Genomic DNA, 17,097 nt, shown 5'->3' with positions numbered 1-17,097 from the left:
ATGTCTAGGGGCGGAGTACCCCTTTAAATTAAAACTATTGCTGCAGTGGAAAAGGGGTTAATTCGACTGCTGCATGAAATTGGATAAGCAGGGGAGGGGGCTGATGAGAAAGCTCCACCCCCGCCTTAACCCAATACTGCCCCAATATGATTTGCTGGAAATTTTACACATTTCCCGGGGATTCTTAGGGAAGATTGGAGTCCTTAGGATACATCAGAATATTAGAGATATTTATTCTGTATCTAAATCAGGCACCATAAAGGGGGCTCCCGGCTTCATGGAAATACAGTGAACAGTTTTTCAACTTTTAAATATACAGTTTTTTTTACCATTTCAAGATCTATGTTATCGGTCAGTGAATGGAAACATTAAAGGGGTATTCCAGTAAGAAATATATATATATATATATATATATATATATATATATATATATATATATATTTCATATCAACTGGCTCCAGGAAGTTAAACAGATTTAAAAATTACTTCTGTTAAAAAATCTTAATCCTTCCACTACTTATCAGCTGCTGAAGTTGAGTTGTTCTTTTCTATCTGACCACAGTGCTCACTGCTGACACCTCTGTCTGTATCAGGAACTGTCCAGAGTAGAAGCAAATCCCCATAGAAAACCTATCCTGCTCTGGACAGTTCCTGAGAAAGACAGAGGTGTCAGCAGAGAGCACTGTGGTTAGACAGAAAAGAACAACATAACTTCCACAGCTGATAAGTACTGGAAGGATTAAGATTTTTTTTATAGAATTAATTTACAAATCTGTTTAACTTTCTGGAGCCAGTTGATATGAAAGCAATAACATGTTTTTTTACTGGAATACAATCTTGTGTGATGTAACGGCGGCAAAATGAGCGCAAGATTTGTTAGAATGTAACAATAAACAAGAACATTCTATCCCCTGACAGCAGAAATCATGAAAATAATAAAGAATTCAAAGGTGAAATATATTAGAAAGCAGCGGAACCTTTCCTAATGTGGTGACTTTATTTGGCCCTTCTGATGACGGTGACATTGCGGATGTTTTCTTATTGTTCTGTTTTTGTAGTTTGTTCGTGAACGTCAGCCGGATTACCAGCAGCGTCCGCACCTACCTGACCACCAACTGCCCGGGATCAACCTGCGTACAGATCCTGGACTACGAAAAGGTGCGCGAGACCTTGGCGGAATATGTGAAAGGGGATGTGAAAGTATGGATCGGATCTAGGTACACCAACTATGGCGTATACGAGGTTATTCCAAAGGTAAAATCACTGATCTCCTGAAAGAAGGGCTATACAGAGGGCAGACAGACACAGATAGATAGATAGATAGATATGAGATAGATAGATATGAGATAGATAGATATGAGATAGATAGATAGATAGATATGAGATAGATAGATAGATATGAGATAGATAGATAGATATGAGATAGATAGATATGAGATAGATAGATATGAGATAGATAGATATGAGATAGATAGATAGATATGAGATAGATAGATAGATAGATATGAGATAGATAGATAGATAGATAGATATTAGATAGGAGATAGATATGAGATAGATAGATAGATAGATAGATATGAGATAGATATGAGATAGATAGATAGATAGATAGATAGATATTAGATAGGAGATAGATATGAGATAGATAGATAGATAGATAGATAGATAGATAGATATGAGATATAGAAAAGTAAAGATGATGCAGCACTCCACAATTATGCATAAGGTGGTATTTATTCCAGCATGTGCAAAGACAACGATATGAGATATAGATAGATAGATAGATATGAGATAGATATACAGATAGATAGATAGATAGATAGATAGGAGAAAGATATGAGATAGATTGATAGATATGCGGTAGATAGATAGATATGAGATAGATAGATAGATAGATAGATAGGAGATAGATATGAGATATAGATAGATAGATAGATAGATAGATAGATATGAGATAGATATGAGATAGATAGATAGATAGATAGGAGAAAGATATGAGATAGATTGATAGATATGTGGTAGATAGATAGATAGATATGAGATAAATAGATAGATAGATAGATATGAGATAGACAGATAGATAGATATGAGATAAATAGATAGATAGATAGATACGAGATAGATAGATAGATAGATAGATAGATACATTTTTAATTTTTTTATACTTTTTTTATATTCTTTTCTATTAATATCTTTTTTGCCCAGAATAAACTGGTGTCTGATGATTATTCTCCGGTCATGATGACAAAAGCCGTGAAAACGGAGAAAGAGCAGGAATTATTGAAGCAATGTCATGTGAGTATAATGCGCAGAGAGTAGTATGTTGTTACCTCTGTATTAGGACAGTCGTGGTCCATAGGAATGCATTAGGTGCTGTGTACATGTGACTGGGATCCTATGTGGCGGTATCATTAAAGGGGTACTCCGGTGGAAAACTATTTTATTTTATTTTTTAATAAATAATTTTGGTTCCAGAAAGTTAAACAGATTTGTAAATTATTTCTATATAAAAATCTTAATCCTCCCAGGAAGTTGTGTAGTTCTTTCCAGTCTGATCACAGTGCTCTCTGCTGACACTTCTGTCCATGTCAGGAACTGTCCAGAGTAGGAGTAAATCCCCATAGCAAACCTCATGGACAGAGGTGTCAGCAGAGAGCACTGTGGTTAGACTGGAAAGAACTACACAACTTCCTGTGGAGCATACAGCAGCTGATAAGTACCAGAAGGATTAAGATTTTTATATAGCAGTAATTTACAAATCTGTATAACTTTCTGGCACCAGTTGATTAAAAAAAAAAATTAGTTTTCCACCGGAGTAACCCTTTAATGGTCAGGACCGGTGCATTCTGGGAATTTGAGGGGATTACGTATCTAGTTAACATGACATAGAGGTCCAGTCCTCAGGTTGTGTACGGTATGAACGTTCAGTTCCATTGAAGTGACTGGAGCCAAGCTGTAATACCACACACAACCTGAGAAAGGAGGTGGCGCTGTTTTTAGAAGAAAGCAACTTCTTTATAGTTTATAGTTTATTCTCTGCGATCCTAGATCCGGGACGCCGTGGCGGTCGTGGAATACTTACTTTGGTTGGAGAAAACTGTTCCGAATGGTGTGGTGACTGAAATAAGTGGAGCAAATTATGTGGACGGGCTACGGGCGTAAGTGTTCTAAATGATGGGAGGAGAAAGATGAGAGGGGCGTGGCTATGAGGAAACGTGAAATGCGCCACTGAGAGCTACAATTTATGGGTTTGACACAACTTTTGCAGTCTTAAAGGGGTACTCCGCCCCAAGACATCTTATCCCCTATCGAAAGGATAGGGGATAAGATGTCTGATCGCGATGGTCCCGCTGCTGGGGACCCCCGCGATCTCTGCTGTGGTACCCAAGACATCCGGTGCACGGAGTGAACTTCGCTCCATGCCGGATGACTGGCGATGCGGAGGCTTGTGATGTCATGGTCACGCCCCACTCGTAACGTCACGGCCATGCCCCCTCAATGTAAGTCTATGGGAGGGGGTGTGACAGCCATGGGGGCTTGGTTGTGATGTCATGAGCAGGGTGCGGCCATGATGTCACGAGCCTCCGGCACTGCACCTGACACTTTAAACGAACACCGGGTAAAGCAGAGAGATTGTGGGGGTCCCCAGCGGCGGGCCCACTGCGATCAGACATCTTATCCCCTATCCTTTAGATAGGGGCGGAGTACCCCTGTAAAGGGGTAATCTGCTGGAAATCTTTTTATTTTTTATTTTTTTTAATTAACTGGTGCCAGAAAGTTAAACAGATTTGTAAATTACTTAATCCTTCCAGTACTTATCAGCTGCTGTATGCTCCACATGAAGTTGTGTAGTTCTTTCTGTCTGGCCACAGTGCTCTCTGCTGACACCTCTGCCCATGTCAGGAACTGTCCAGAGCAGGAGCAAAATCCTCATAGCAAACCTATCCTGCTCTGGACAGTTCCTGACATGAACAGAGGTGTCAGCAGAGAGCACTGTGGTAAGACTGGAGAATACAGCAGCTGATAAGTAATGGAAAGATTAAGATTTTTTAATAGAAGTAGTTTACAAATTTGTTTAACTTTCTGGCACCAGTTGATTTAAGAAAAAAAAAAAATAAAAAAAAAAAAAAAAAAAATATATATATATATATATATATATATATATACATGTGTGTGTTTTCCAGTGGAGTACCTTTTTTTTTTTTTTTTTTTTTTTTTTAGAAAATCACTGAAAACTAATGGTTAATGTTTCATTTCCCTGTTTTAGGAAACAAGCGCATTTTAAAGGTCCAAGTTTTGGCACCATTTCTGCAGGAGGTCTCAACGCCGCGCTGCCGCACTACAGGTAACGACAGAACCGCATCCGGGACTATGGATTTTTATGTAGTTTTGATTTTATTCATGGAAATCCATAGGAAAAGGAACGACAATGTATATACTGGACACTAAAGCATCAGGATGGCAGGAGATGGAAGAGTCATTCACTGGGATTATAGAGCCAATGGGATTGTGCTGCTGGAGACTAGATAGGCAGGACTGCACTCATTACAATAGCAGAGGATGTGCACAGAGGATGATCCCTGCACCACAGACCAGTATTTCCCAACCAGGGTGCCTCCAGCTGTTGCAAAACTACAACTTCCAGCATGCCCGTACAGCCTTTGGCTGTCCGGGTATGCTGGGAGTTGAAGTTTTGCCACAGCTGGAGGCACCCAGGTTCGGAAACACTGCCATAGACTCTATAGGGGTTTATGCTCTCTACCAGTGGTGTCCAAACTGTGCAAAACTACAACTCCCAGCATATTGGTGGTCTACATCCAGAGGTCCGCAGGTCTATAGCCTCCATTCAGTGCCGCTGCCGCAGTGCCCTCATATCCAGCAGTAATGTCTATACAGACTATAGGGTCATATGGTGCAGTATGGGCCCTATAGTGACTGCTCCCTGGATTTAAGGTTTCATGTGAATTTACTAAGAAAAATCCTGATATCAGAAAATTACTTTTTGTTTTTTCATTTTTCAGGCCAAATAATCAAACTGACCGAGAACTGACTGAGAAGGAAATGTATCTGGTGGACTCTGGGGGGCAGTACTAGTGAGTATTGTAAATGTTACCCATATTGGATGTAGTAATAGCAGTATAATTGGTAATAGTAATAGCTGTATAATTGGTAATAGTAAGAGCAGAATAATTAGTAATAGTAGTATAATAAGTAATAGTAATAGCTGTATAATTGGTAATAGTAATAGCAGTATAATTAGTAATAGTAATAGCAGTATAATAAGTAATAGTAATATAATTAGTAATAGCAGTATAATAAGTAATAGTAATAGCAGTATAATTAGTAATAGTAATAGCAGTATAATTAGTAATAGTAATAGCAGTATATTTAGTAATAGTAATAGCAGTATAATAAGTAATAGTAATAGCTGTATAATTAGTAAAAGTAATAGCTGTATAATTAGTAATAGTAATAGCTGTATAATTAGTAATAGTAATAGCTGTATAATTAGTAATAGTAATAGCAGTATAATTAGTAAAAGTAATAGCAGTATAATAAGTAATAGTAATAGCAGTATAATTAGTAATAGCAGTATAATAAGTAATAGTGATAGCAGTATAATAAGTAATAGCAGTATAATGAGTAATAGCAATAGCAGTATATTTAGTAATAGTAATAGCAGTATAATTAGTAATAGTAATAGCAGTATATTTAGTAATAGTAATAGCAGTATAATTAGTAATAGTAATAGCAGTATAATTAGTAATAGTAATAGCAGTATATTTAGTAATAGCAATATAATAAGTAATAATAATAGCAGTGTAATTCGTAATTGAAATAGCAGTATAATTAGTATTAGCACTATAATTAGTATTAGTAATAACACTATAATTAGTATTAGTAATAACACTATAATTAGTATTAGTAATAGCACTATAATTAGTATTAGTAATAGCCCAATGACTAGGAATAATTGTCATCTGAGACAATAACTTGATAAGCAGCACTAGTCTTTTATGTTTACAGTATTTTTCTTATTATATTTTCATATCAATGTTTTTCAGTGATGGAACGACTGACATCACGAGGACGGTTCACTGGGGGACACCGACTGACTTTGAAAAGGTCAAATGTCACATGTTATGGAAATGAGCAAAGTGTTACAAAAAGAAAAACCTAAACAAGGAGAGACAAGGAGTGTTTGTATCCGTGTGTGTGACTGTATCTGTATCCATGTGACTGTATCTGTGTGACTGTATCTGTATCCATGTGACTGCATCTCTATCTATGTGACTGTATCTGTATCCATGTGACTGTATCTGTATCCATGTAACTGTATCTGTATCTATGTGACTGTATCTGTATCTATGTGACTGTATCTGTATCCATGTAACTGTATCTGTATATGTGTGACTGTATCTGTATCTGTGTGACTGTATCTGTATCTATGTGACTGTATCTGTATCTATGTGACTGTATCTGTATCTATGTGACTGTATCTGTATCTATGTGACTATATCTGTATCTATGTGACTGTATCTGTATCTATGTGACTGTATCTGTATCCATGTAACTGTATCTGTATCTATGTGACTGTATCTGTATCTATGTGACTGTATCTGTATCCATGTGACTGTATCTGTATGTGTGACTGTATCTGTATCTGTGTGACTGTGTCTGTATCCATGTGACTGTATCTGTATCTATGTGACTGTATCTGTATCTATGTGACTGTATCTGTATCTATGTGACTGTATCTGTATCCATGTGACTATATCTGTATCCATGTGACTGTATCTGTATCTATGTGACTGTATCTGTATCTATGTGACTGTATCTGTATCCATGTGACTGTATCTGTATCCATGTGACTGTATCTGTATCTATGTGACTGTATCTGTATCTATGTGACTGTGTCTGTATCCATGTGACTGTATCTGTATCTATGTGACTGTTTCTGTATCCATGTGACTGTATCTGTATCCATGTGACTGTATCTGTATCCATGTGACTGTATCTGTATCCATGTGACTGTATCTGTATCCATGTGACTGTATCTGTATCCATGTGACTGTATCTGTATCCATGTGACTGTATCTGTATCCATGTGACTGTATCTGTATCTATGTGACTGTATCTGTATCTATGTGACTGTATCTGTATCTATGTGACTGTATCTGTATCCATGTGACTGTATCTGTATCTATGTGACTGTATCTGTATCTATGTGACTGTATCTGTATCTATGTGACTGTATCTGTATCCATGTGACTATATCTGTATCCATGTGACTGTATCTGTATCCATGTGACTGTATCTGTATCTATGTGACTGTATCTGTATCTATGTGACTATATCTGTATCTATGTGAATGTATCTGTATCCATGTGACTATATCTGTATCCATGTGACTGTATCTGTATCCATGTGACTGTATCTGTATCTATGTGACTGTATCTGTATCTATGTGAATGTATCTGTATCCATGTGACTATATCTGTATCCATGTGACTGTATCTGTATCTATGTGACTGTATCTGTATCTATGTGACTGTATCTGTATCCATGTGACTGTATCTGTATCTATGTGACTGTATCTGTATCTATGTGACTGTATCTGTATCTATGTGACTGTATCTGTATCCATGTGACTATATCTGTATCCATGTGACTGTATCTGTATCCATGTGACTGTATCTGTATCTATGTGACTGTATCTGTATCTATGTGACTGTATCTGTATCTATGTGACTGTATCTGTATCCATGTGACTATATCTGTATCCATGTGACTGTATCTGTATCCATGTGACTGTATCTGTATCTATGTGACTGTATCTGTATCTATGTGAATGTATCTGTATCTGTGTGACTGTATCTGTATCTATGTGACTGTATCTGTATCTATGTGACTGTATCTGTATCTATGTGACTGTATCTGTATCCATGTGACTGTATCTGTATCTATGTGACTATATCTGTATCCATGTGACTGTATCTCTATCTATGTGACTGTATCTGTATCCATGTGACTATATCTGTATCCATGTGACTGTATCTGTATCTATGTGACTGTATCTGTATCTATGTGACTGTATCTGTATCCATGTGACTGTATCTGTATCTATGTGACTGTATCTGTATCTATGTGACTGTATCTGTATTCATGTGACTGTATCTGTATCTATGTGACTGTATCTGTATCTATGTGACTGTATCTGTATCTATGTGACTGTATCTGTATCCATGTGACTGTATCTGTATCTATGTGACTGTATCTGTATCCATGTGACTGTATCTGTATCCATGTGACTATATCTGTATCCATGTGACTGTATCTGTATCTATGTGACTGTATCTGTATCCATGTGACTGTATCTGTATCTATGTGACTGTATCTGTATCCATGTGACTGTATCTGTATCTATGTGACTGTATCTGTATCCATGTGACTGTATCTGTATCTATGTGACTGTATCTGTATCTATGTGACTGTATCTGTATCTATGTGACTGTATCTATGTGACTATATATATATATATATATATATATATGACTATGTGACTATATATATATATGACTGTATCTATGTGACTATATATATATATGTCTGTATCTATGTGACTGTGTCTATATATATGACTGTATCTGTATCCATGTGACTGTATCTGTATCTATGTGACTGTATCTGTATCTATGTGACTGTATCTGTATCTATGTGACTGTATCTGTATCCATGTGACTGTATCTGTATCTATGTGACTGTATCTGTATCCATGTGACTGTATCTGTATCTATGTGACTGTATCTGTATCTATGTGACTGTATCTGTATCTATGTGACTGTATCTGTATCCATGTGACTGTATCTGTATCTATGTGACTGTATCTGTATCCATGTGACTGTATCTGTATCTATGTGACTATATATATATATATATATATATATATATATATATGACTATGTGACTATATATATATATGACTGTATCCATGTGACTATATACATATGACTGTATCTATGTGACTATATATATATATGACTGTATCTATGTGACTATATATATATGACTGTATCTATGTGACTATATATATATATATATATATATATGTCTGTATCTATGTGCCTATATATATATATATATATGTCTGTATCTATGTGACTATATATATATACATATGTCTGTATCTATGTGACTGTATATATATATGACTGTATCTGTACATGAATGAGAAGAGAAGCTGATGTATTATGGCCGCTATGCATCTCCTGGTTAAAGGGTAACTCCTTCCCCAATAATCTCCCCATTTCTCTCATCCTCTAGGAGGCCTACACCCGGGTCCTGATGGGAAATATCGAGCTCAGCAAACTGGTCTTTCCACCTCGCACTCCCGGTATTTCCATTATTCCGTTCTTGTCCTTTTATCATTGCTGCAGAATTACTTCATTAAATAAACCTAAATGACTTCCCTTAGAATCCACAGTCTGGGGGTCAAGTATCTAGTTTCATGTATTCTGAATTTTGAAAGAGAATGTATCAATATTTGCTGAGGCCTTTCTGATTGTCACCTCCACAGAAAAGCGCAAAATTATTGCTGGGGACCTGTTTGACCCCACGGATGGCCTAGTCAGCTTGTTTGTAGCCACCAATAAATCCTTATGGTCTAACTGTCTCTAACCTTAATAAATACATTTTGTTTTGTCATAATTTAACTTAAATGTTTTATTATTTTAAATTTGGTTTTACAAAAAATAAAATATATAAATATATAAATAAATAATTGATTTAAACGGGTCATGTTTTTCTGGCCACAGGTAGAACCATTGAAGCAATAGCCAGACAGGCCTTGTGGGAAGTCGGCCTGAACTATGGCCACGGCACAGGACACGGGATAGGAAACTTCTTTTCTGTCCATGAATGTAAGTCCTAACCTGGGAACAGGGGAGAAAGTATCTATTATTGTGATATTTATTATTACAGGCAGAAAAGTATCTATTATTATATTTATTATTATTACAGGCAGGAAAGTAACTTGTTATATTATTATTATTATTATTATTATTACAGATGGGGAAGTATCTATTATTGTTATAAATCATTATTATTATTATTATTATTACAGACGGGAAGTGTATATTATTGTTATAATTAATTATTATTATTATTTTTATTATTACAGGCTGGAAAGTAACTTGTTATATTATTATTATTATTATTATTATTACAGATGGGGAAGTATCTATTATTGTTATAATTCATTATTATTATTATTATTTTTATTATTGCAGACGGGGAAGTGTATATTATTGTCATAATTAATTATTATTTTTATTATTACAGGCTGGAAAGTATCTATTGTTGATATATTATTATTACAGGCTAGAAATATCAATTATTGTTATATTTATTAGTGCAAACGGGAAAGTATTTATTATTTTATTATTATAACAGGCAGTAAAGTATATTTTACTGTTATAATATTTATATTGTTACTGTGTAACTTCTTCTGCCCCCTTTCTGTGCACTATTCCCTATTTCAGGGCCAGTGGGATTACAGACCAACAACATTGCTTTGACAAAAGGAATGTTCACCTCCATCGGTAAGTTGTCTCCTGATCACCGTTACTTGACGCCATATTGATTCATGACAAGTGGCGCCGGCATTTCCTTCAGATGACTCCTTCTGCTTTGATTCCAGACCTTTCTCCTAAGGCTACGGCCACTTGTACTCACATTAACCTGAGCAGTATTCACTACTCAGTATCTAATCTTGAGTCTAGCACCTATATTTCTCTCACAAAAACCTGTTGCTCACTTGGTTTGTCATTCTGTTCTCTAGAGGGGGCCGTGTCCTCTCTCTGCAGGACTCATCTCCCTCCCTGAGTCTGCTGTGCTGTGTTTGGTCTCTTCATCCAATCACTACAGGTTGCTCTGTAACCCCCTCCTTACTCCAGTCTGATAGGACAGGAGTGAGCACAGAGGAATACTGGTCCCGCCCTCACTTCCTGGACTTTGTCCCAGTCTGCACTTCGGCTGGGACAAGGATGATGCTGCAGCCAGACCGGATTGTTGTAGCTGTTATACAGTGTGGAGGTGACACTGCAGCCCTGCACCCTCTTTCCCTCACAGTACGCCTTTTGTTTTCGGTATTAGAACCCGGTTACTATCATGATGGATATTTTGGGATCCGGATTGAGGATATTGCGGTGGTGGTGGAAGCCGAGACCAAGGTATTTTGTTTTATATATGTCCCTGGATTTTATGAGATTTATGTACTGTGCATTCTAATACAAGGATATGGAGTGTACAGGGGAAACATATATCAAAACCTGTGCAGAGGAGAAGTGGAGTAACGCCGGATTCCTGCAGCAGTGATCGTGATATCACGGCCACACATGCCCCCTTGTGATGTCATGCCACACACCCCCTTCATGTTTCCATATTAGACAGGCCCCCTCCCATAGACATGAATGGGGTGGGGGGGTGGCATGACGTCACAAGGGGCATGGCCATGACGGCACAATCACGGCCTCTGGCACCGAGCGTTCTGAGGCGGATCCTTTACACACATATATATATATATATATATATATATATATATATATCTCAAAGGGTAGAAATGAAGTTCAGAATATTAATTCTGAGGATAATTCTGCCTGACAATTCATAAACAGGAGGGAAGTTTTATATATATATATATATATATATATATATATATATATATATATATATACACCTTTATATATACACCTCCATGTCTACATCCATATATACCTTCATGTATGTATTTATAATGTATGTATAATATATGTATGTACAATGTATGTATACTGGATGCCAATCAAGAAAATTTGCAACTTTCTTTTGCCATAACTGAATAATCAATTCTCCCCTTGTTTTTACCGTGTGGATGCGTTCACACCTGCGTATTTTCTGCTGCCAATTGACTTCAATGGGTAGAAAATCTGCGAAGTAAAACTACAGCAGAAAATACGCAGGTGTGAACGCACCCTGTGGAAGATTTCTAGAATAATATTTTTCAGGATTGCTGTACATGATGACGGCCACTAGAGGGCGGAATATGTGTTTATATTTTCCATGTATATGGCACATATTACTACATATAGTAACCCTTAATGAATGGATCAGCGATTAACCCTTTCTATTCTGCCCCCCTCCTTCCCTTCTATTTCTCCATCCCCCATCTCTCCCTCTTCTTCTCTGGACGCAGAATACATTTGGAGGGGAGAAGTATCTCACATTTGAGACGATCACCTTAGTCCCCTATGACAGAAAGTTAATTGACACCAGTCTGATGACCCAAGCTCAGGTGAGTAGTGAACTCATAGAAATCTTTATACTGTCGCACAGTTTTTCCTAACTTGTGGCTGTCCGGGCATGCTGGGAGTTTAGTTTTGCAACAGCTGGAGACACTGTAGGGCAAATACTGCTCTAGTAAAACTACAACTCCCAGCATGCCTCCAGCTGTCAGGGCATGATGGGAGTTGTAGTTTTGAAACAGTGAGGCATCGGTCATAGTGTCTGTCATCGCACCATGTGGACCATAATCATAACATCACTGAGGCATTACCCATAGTGTCTGAATAGTTGGGGGCACAGATCAGATGCTTAAGGGCCTCGGTTTGGGGTATTGGCCTTATTATTGGGGGCACCGATCAGATGCTTGAGGGCCTCGGTTTGGGCATTGGTCTTATTATTGGGGGCACAGATCAGATGCTTGAGGGCCTTGGTTTGGGCATTGGTCTTATTATTGGGGGCACAGATCAGATGCTTGAGGGCCTTGGTTTGGGGTATTGGTCTTATTATTGGGGGCACAGATAAGATGCTTGAGGGCCTTGGTTTGGGGTATTGGCCTTATTATTGGGGCACAGATCAGATGCTTGAGGGCCTCGGTTTGGGCTATTGGTCTTATTATTGGGGGCACAGATCAGATGCTTGAGGGCCTTGGTTTGGGCTATTGGTCTTATTATTGGGGGCACAGATCAGATGATTGAGGGCCTTGGATTGGGCATTGGTCTTATTATTGGGGGCAACGATCAGATGTTTGACGGCCTTGGTTTGGGCATTGGTCTTATTATTGGGGGCACAGATCAGATGCTTGAGGGCCTTGGTTTGGGGTATTGGTCTTATTATTGGGGACACAGATAAGATGCTTGACGGCCTTGGTTTGGGGTATTGGTCTTATTATTGGGGGCACAGATAAGATGCTTGACGGCCTTGGTTTGGGGTATTGGTCTTATTATTGGGGGCACAGATCAGATGCTTGAGGGCCTTGGTTTGGGCATTGGTCTTATTATTGGGGGCACAGATCAGATCTTGTGGGCCTTGGTTTGGGCATTGGTCTTATTATTGGGGGCACAGATCAGATGCTTGAGGGCCTTGGTTTGGGCATTAGTCTTATTATTGGGGGCACAGATCAGATGCTTAAGGGCCTTGGTTTGGGCATTGGTCTTATTATTAGGGCACAGATCAGATGTTTGAGGGCCTTGGTTTGGGCATTGGTCTTATTATTGGGGGCACAGATCAGATGCTTAAGGGCCTCGGTTTGGGCATTGGTCTTATTATTAGGGCACAGATCAGATGTTTGAGGGCCTTGGTTTGGGCATTGGTCTTATTATTGGGGGCACAGATCAGATGCTTAAGGGCCTTGGTTTGGGCATTGGTCTTATTATTAGGGCACAGATCAGATGTTTGAGGGCCTTGGTTTTGGCATTGGTCTTATTATTGGGGGCACAGATAAGATGCTTAAGGGCCTCGGTTTGGGCATTGGTCTTATTATTAGGGCACAGATCAGATGTTTGAGGGCCTTGGTTTGGGCATTGGTCTTATTATTGGGGGCACAGATCAGATGCTTAAGGGCCTCGGTTTGGGCATTGGTCTTATTATTAGGGCACAGATCAGATGTTTGAGGGCCTTGGTTTGGGCATTGGTCTTATTATTGGGGGCACAGATCAGATGCTCGAGGGCCTTGGTTTGGGGTATTGGTCTTATTATTGGGGCACAGATCAGATGTTTGGGGTATTGGTCTTATTATTGGGGGCACAGATCAGATGCTTGAGGGCCTTGGTTTGAGCATTGGTCTTATTATTGGGGGCACAGATCAGATGCTTGAGGGCCTTGGTTTGGGCATTGGTCTTATTATTAGGGCACAAATCAGATGCTTGAGGGCCTTGGTTTGGGGTATTGGACTTATTATTGGGGGCAAAGATCAGATGCTTGAGGGCCTTGGTTTGGGGCATTGGTCTTATTATTGGGGGCACAGATTAGATGCTTGAGGGCCTTGGTTTGGGCATTGGTCTTATTATTAGGGCACAGATCAGATGTTTGAGGGCCTTGGTTTGGGTATTGGTCTTATTATTGGGGGCACAGATCAGATGCTTGAGGGCCTTGGTTTGAGCATTGGTCTTATTATTGGGGGCACAGATCAGATGCTTGAGGGCCTTGGTTTGGGCATTGGTCTTATTATTGGGGGCACAGATCAGATCTTGTGGGCCTTGGTTTGGGCATTGGTCTTATTATTGGGGGCACAGATCAGATGTTTGAGGGCCTTGGTTTGGGCATTGGTCTTATTATTGGGGGCACAGATCAGATGCTTAAGGGCCTCGGTTTGGGCATTGGTCTTATTATTAGGGCACAGATCAGATGTTTGAGGGCTTTGGTTTGGGCATTGGTCTTATTATTGGGGGCACAGATCAGATGCTTAAGGGCCTCGGTTTGGGCATTGGTCTTATTATTAGGGCACAGATCAGATGTTTGAGGGCCTTGGTTTGGGCATTGGTCTTATTATTGGGGGCACAGATCAGATGCTCGAGGGCCTTGGTTTGGGGTATTGGTCTTAGTATTGGGGCACAGATCAGATGTTTGGGGTATTGGTCTTATTATTGGGGGCACAGATCAGATGCTTGAAGGCCTTGGTTTGAGCATTGGTCTTATTATTGGGGGCACAGATCAGATGCTTGAGGGCCTTGGTTTGGGCATTGGTCTTATTATTAGGGCACAGATCAGATGCTTGAGGGCCTTGGTTTGGGGTATTGGTCTTATTATTGGGGGCACAGATTAGATGCTTGAGGGCCTTGGTTTGGGCATTGGTCTTATTATTAGGGCACAGATCAGATGTTTGAGGGCCTTGGTTTGGGTATTGGTCTTATTATTAGGGCACAGATCAGATGTTTGAGGGCCTTGGTTTGGGTATTGGTCTTATTATTGGGGGCACAGATCAGATGCTTGAGGGCATTGTTTGGGGTATTGGTCTTATTATTGGGGGCACAGATCAGATGCTTGAGGGCCTTGGTTTGGGCATTGGTCTTATTATTGGGGGCACAGATCAGATGCTTGAGGGCCTTGGTTTGAGCATTGGTCTTATTATTGGTGGCACAGATCAGATGCTTGAGGGCCTTGGTTTGGGCATTGGTCTTATTATTGGGGGCACAGATCAGATCTTGTGGGCCTTGGTTTGGGCATTGGTCTTATTATTGGGGGCACAGATCAGATGCTTGAGGGCCTTGGTTTGGGCATTAGTCTTATTATTGGGGGCACAGATCAGATGCTTAAGGGCCTTGGTTTGGGCATTGGTCTTATTATTAGGGCACAGATCAGATGTTTGAGGGCCTTGGTTTGGGCATTGGTCTTATTATTGGGGGCACAGATCAGATGCTTAAGGGCCTCGGTTTGGGCATTGGTCTTATTATTAGGGCACAGATCAGATGTTTGAGGGCCTTGGTTTGGGCATTGGTCTTATTATTGGGGGCACAGATCAGATGCTCGAGGGCCTTGGTTTGGGGTATTGGTCTTAGTATTGGGGCACAGATCAGATGTTTGGGGTATTGGTCTTATTATTGGGGGCACAGATCAGATGCTTGAGGGCCTTGGTTTGAGCATTGGTCTTATTATTGGGGGCACAGATCAGATGCTTGAGGGCCTTGGTTTGGGCATTGGTCTTATTATTAGGGCACAGATCAGATGCTTGAGGGCCTTGGTTTGGGGTATTGGTCTTATTATTGGGGGCACAGATCAGATGCTTGAGGGCCTTGGTTTGGGGCATTGGTCTTATTATTGGGGGCACAGATTAGATGCTTGAGGGCCTTGGTTTGGGCATTGGTCTTATTATTAGGGCACAGATCAGATGTTTGAGGGCCTTGGTTTGGGTATTGGTCTTATTATTGGGGGCACAGATCAGATGCTTGAGGGCCTTGGTTGGAGCATTGGTCTTATTATTGGGGGCACAGATCAGATGCTTGAGGGCCTTGGTTTGGGCATTGGTCTTATTATTGGGGGCACAGATAAGATGCTTGACGGCCTTGGTTTGGGGTATTGGTCTTATTATTGGGGGCACAGATCAGATGCTTAAGGGCCTTGGTTTGGGCATTGGTCTTATTATTAGGGCACAGATCAGATGTTTGAGGGCCTTGGTTTGGGCATTGGTCTTATTATTGGGGGCACAGATCAGATGCTTAAGGGCCTCGGTTTGGGCATTGGTCTTATTATTAGGGCACAGATCAGATGTTTGAGGGCCTTGGTTTGGGCATTGGTCTTATTATTGGGGGCAAAGATCAGATGCTTAAGGGCCTTGGTTTGGGCATTGGTCTTATTATTAGGGCACAGATCAGATGTTTGAGGGCCTTGGTTTTGGCATTGGTCTTATTATTGGGGGCACAGAGAAGATGCTTAAGGGCCTCGGTTTGGGCATTGGTCTTATTATTAGGGCACAGATCAGATGTTTGAGGGCCTTGGTTTGGGCATTGGTCTTATTATTGGGGGCACAGATCAGATGCTTAAGGGCCTCGGTTTGGGCATTGGTCTTATTATTAGGGCACAGATCAGATGTTTGAGGGCCTTGGTTTGGGCATTGGTCTTATTATTGGGGGCACAGATCAGATGCTCGAGGGCCTTGGTTTGGGGTATTGGTCTTATTATTGGGGCACAGATCAGATGTTTGGGGTATTGGTCTTATTATTGGGGGCACAGATCAGATGCTTGAGGGCCTTGGTTTGAGCATTGGTCTTATTATTGGGGGCACAGATCAGATGCTTGAGGGCCTTGGTTTGGGCATTGGTCTTATTATTAGGGCACAGATCA

General features: G+C 39.8%; 1 protein-coding gene across 1 annotated transcript in view; it reads left to right on the top strand.

The window, feature by feature from the left end:
- XPNPEP2 (X-prolyl aminopeptidase 2) overlaps positions 1-17,097 on the top strand; it is an 84,787-nt gene that overhangs the window by 58,563 nt on the left and 9,127 nt on the right. The window contains exons 11-21 of the mRNA XM_056538435.1: positions 1,059-1,254; positions 2,206-2,295; positions 3,049-3,158; positions 4,268-4,345; positions 5,022-5,093; positions 6,066-6,126; positions 9,325-9,394; positions 9,816-9,920; positions 10,542-10,601; positions 11,155-11,231; positions 12,233-12,331. Coding sequence (XP_056394410.1) covers positions 1,059-1,254; positions 2,206-2,295; positions 3,049-3,158; positions 4,268-4,345; positions 5,022-5,093; positions 6,066-6,126; positions 9,325-9,394; positions 9,816-9,920; positions 10,542-10,601; positions 11,155-11,231; positions 12,233-12,331 — 1,018 coding nt within the window. The remainder of the gene's footprint in view (positions 1-1,058; positions 1,255-2,205; positions 2,296-3,048; positions 3,159-4,267; positions 4,346-5,021; positions 5,094-6,065; positions 6,127-9,324; positions 9,395-9,815; positions 9,921-10,541; positions 10,602-11,154; positions 11,232-12,232; positions 12,332-17,097) is intronic.

Source organism: Hyla sarda, chromosome 9, assembly GCF_029499605.1.
Source record: "Hyla sarda isolate aHylSar1 chromosome 9, aHylSar1.hap1, whole genome shotgun sequence".
Lineage (NCBI taxonomy): Eukaryota > Metazoa > Chordata > Amphibia > Anura > Hylidae > Hyla > Hyla sarda.
Note: the sequence above shows the minus strand (reverse complement) of the source record. Positions and strands in the feature narration are given on the sequence as shown.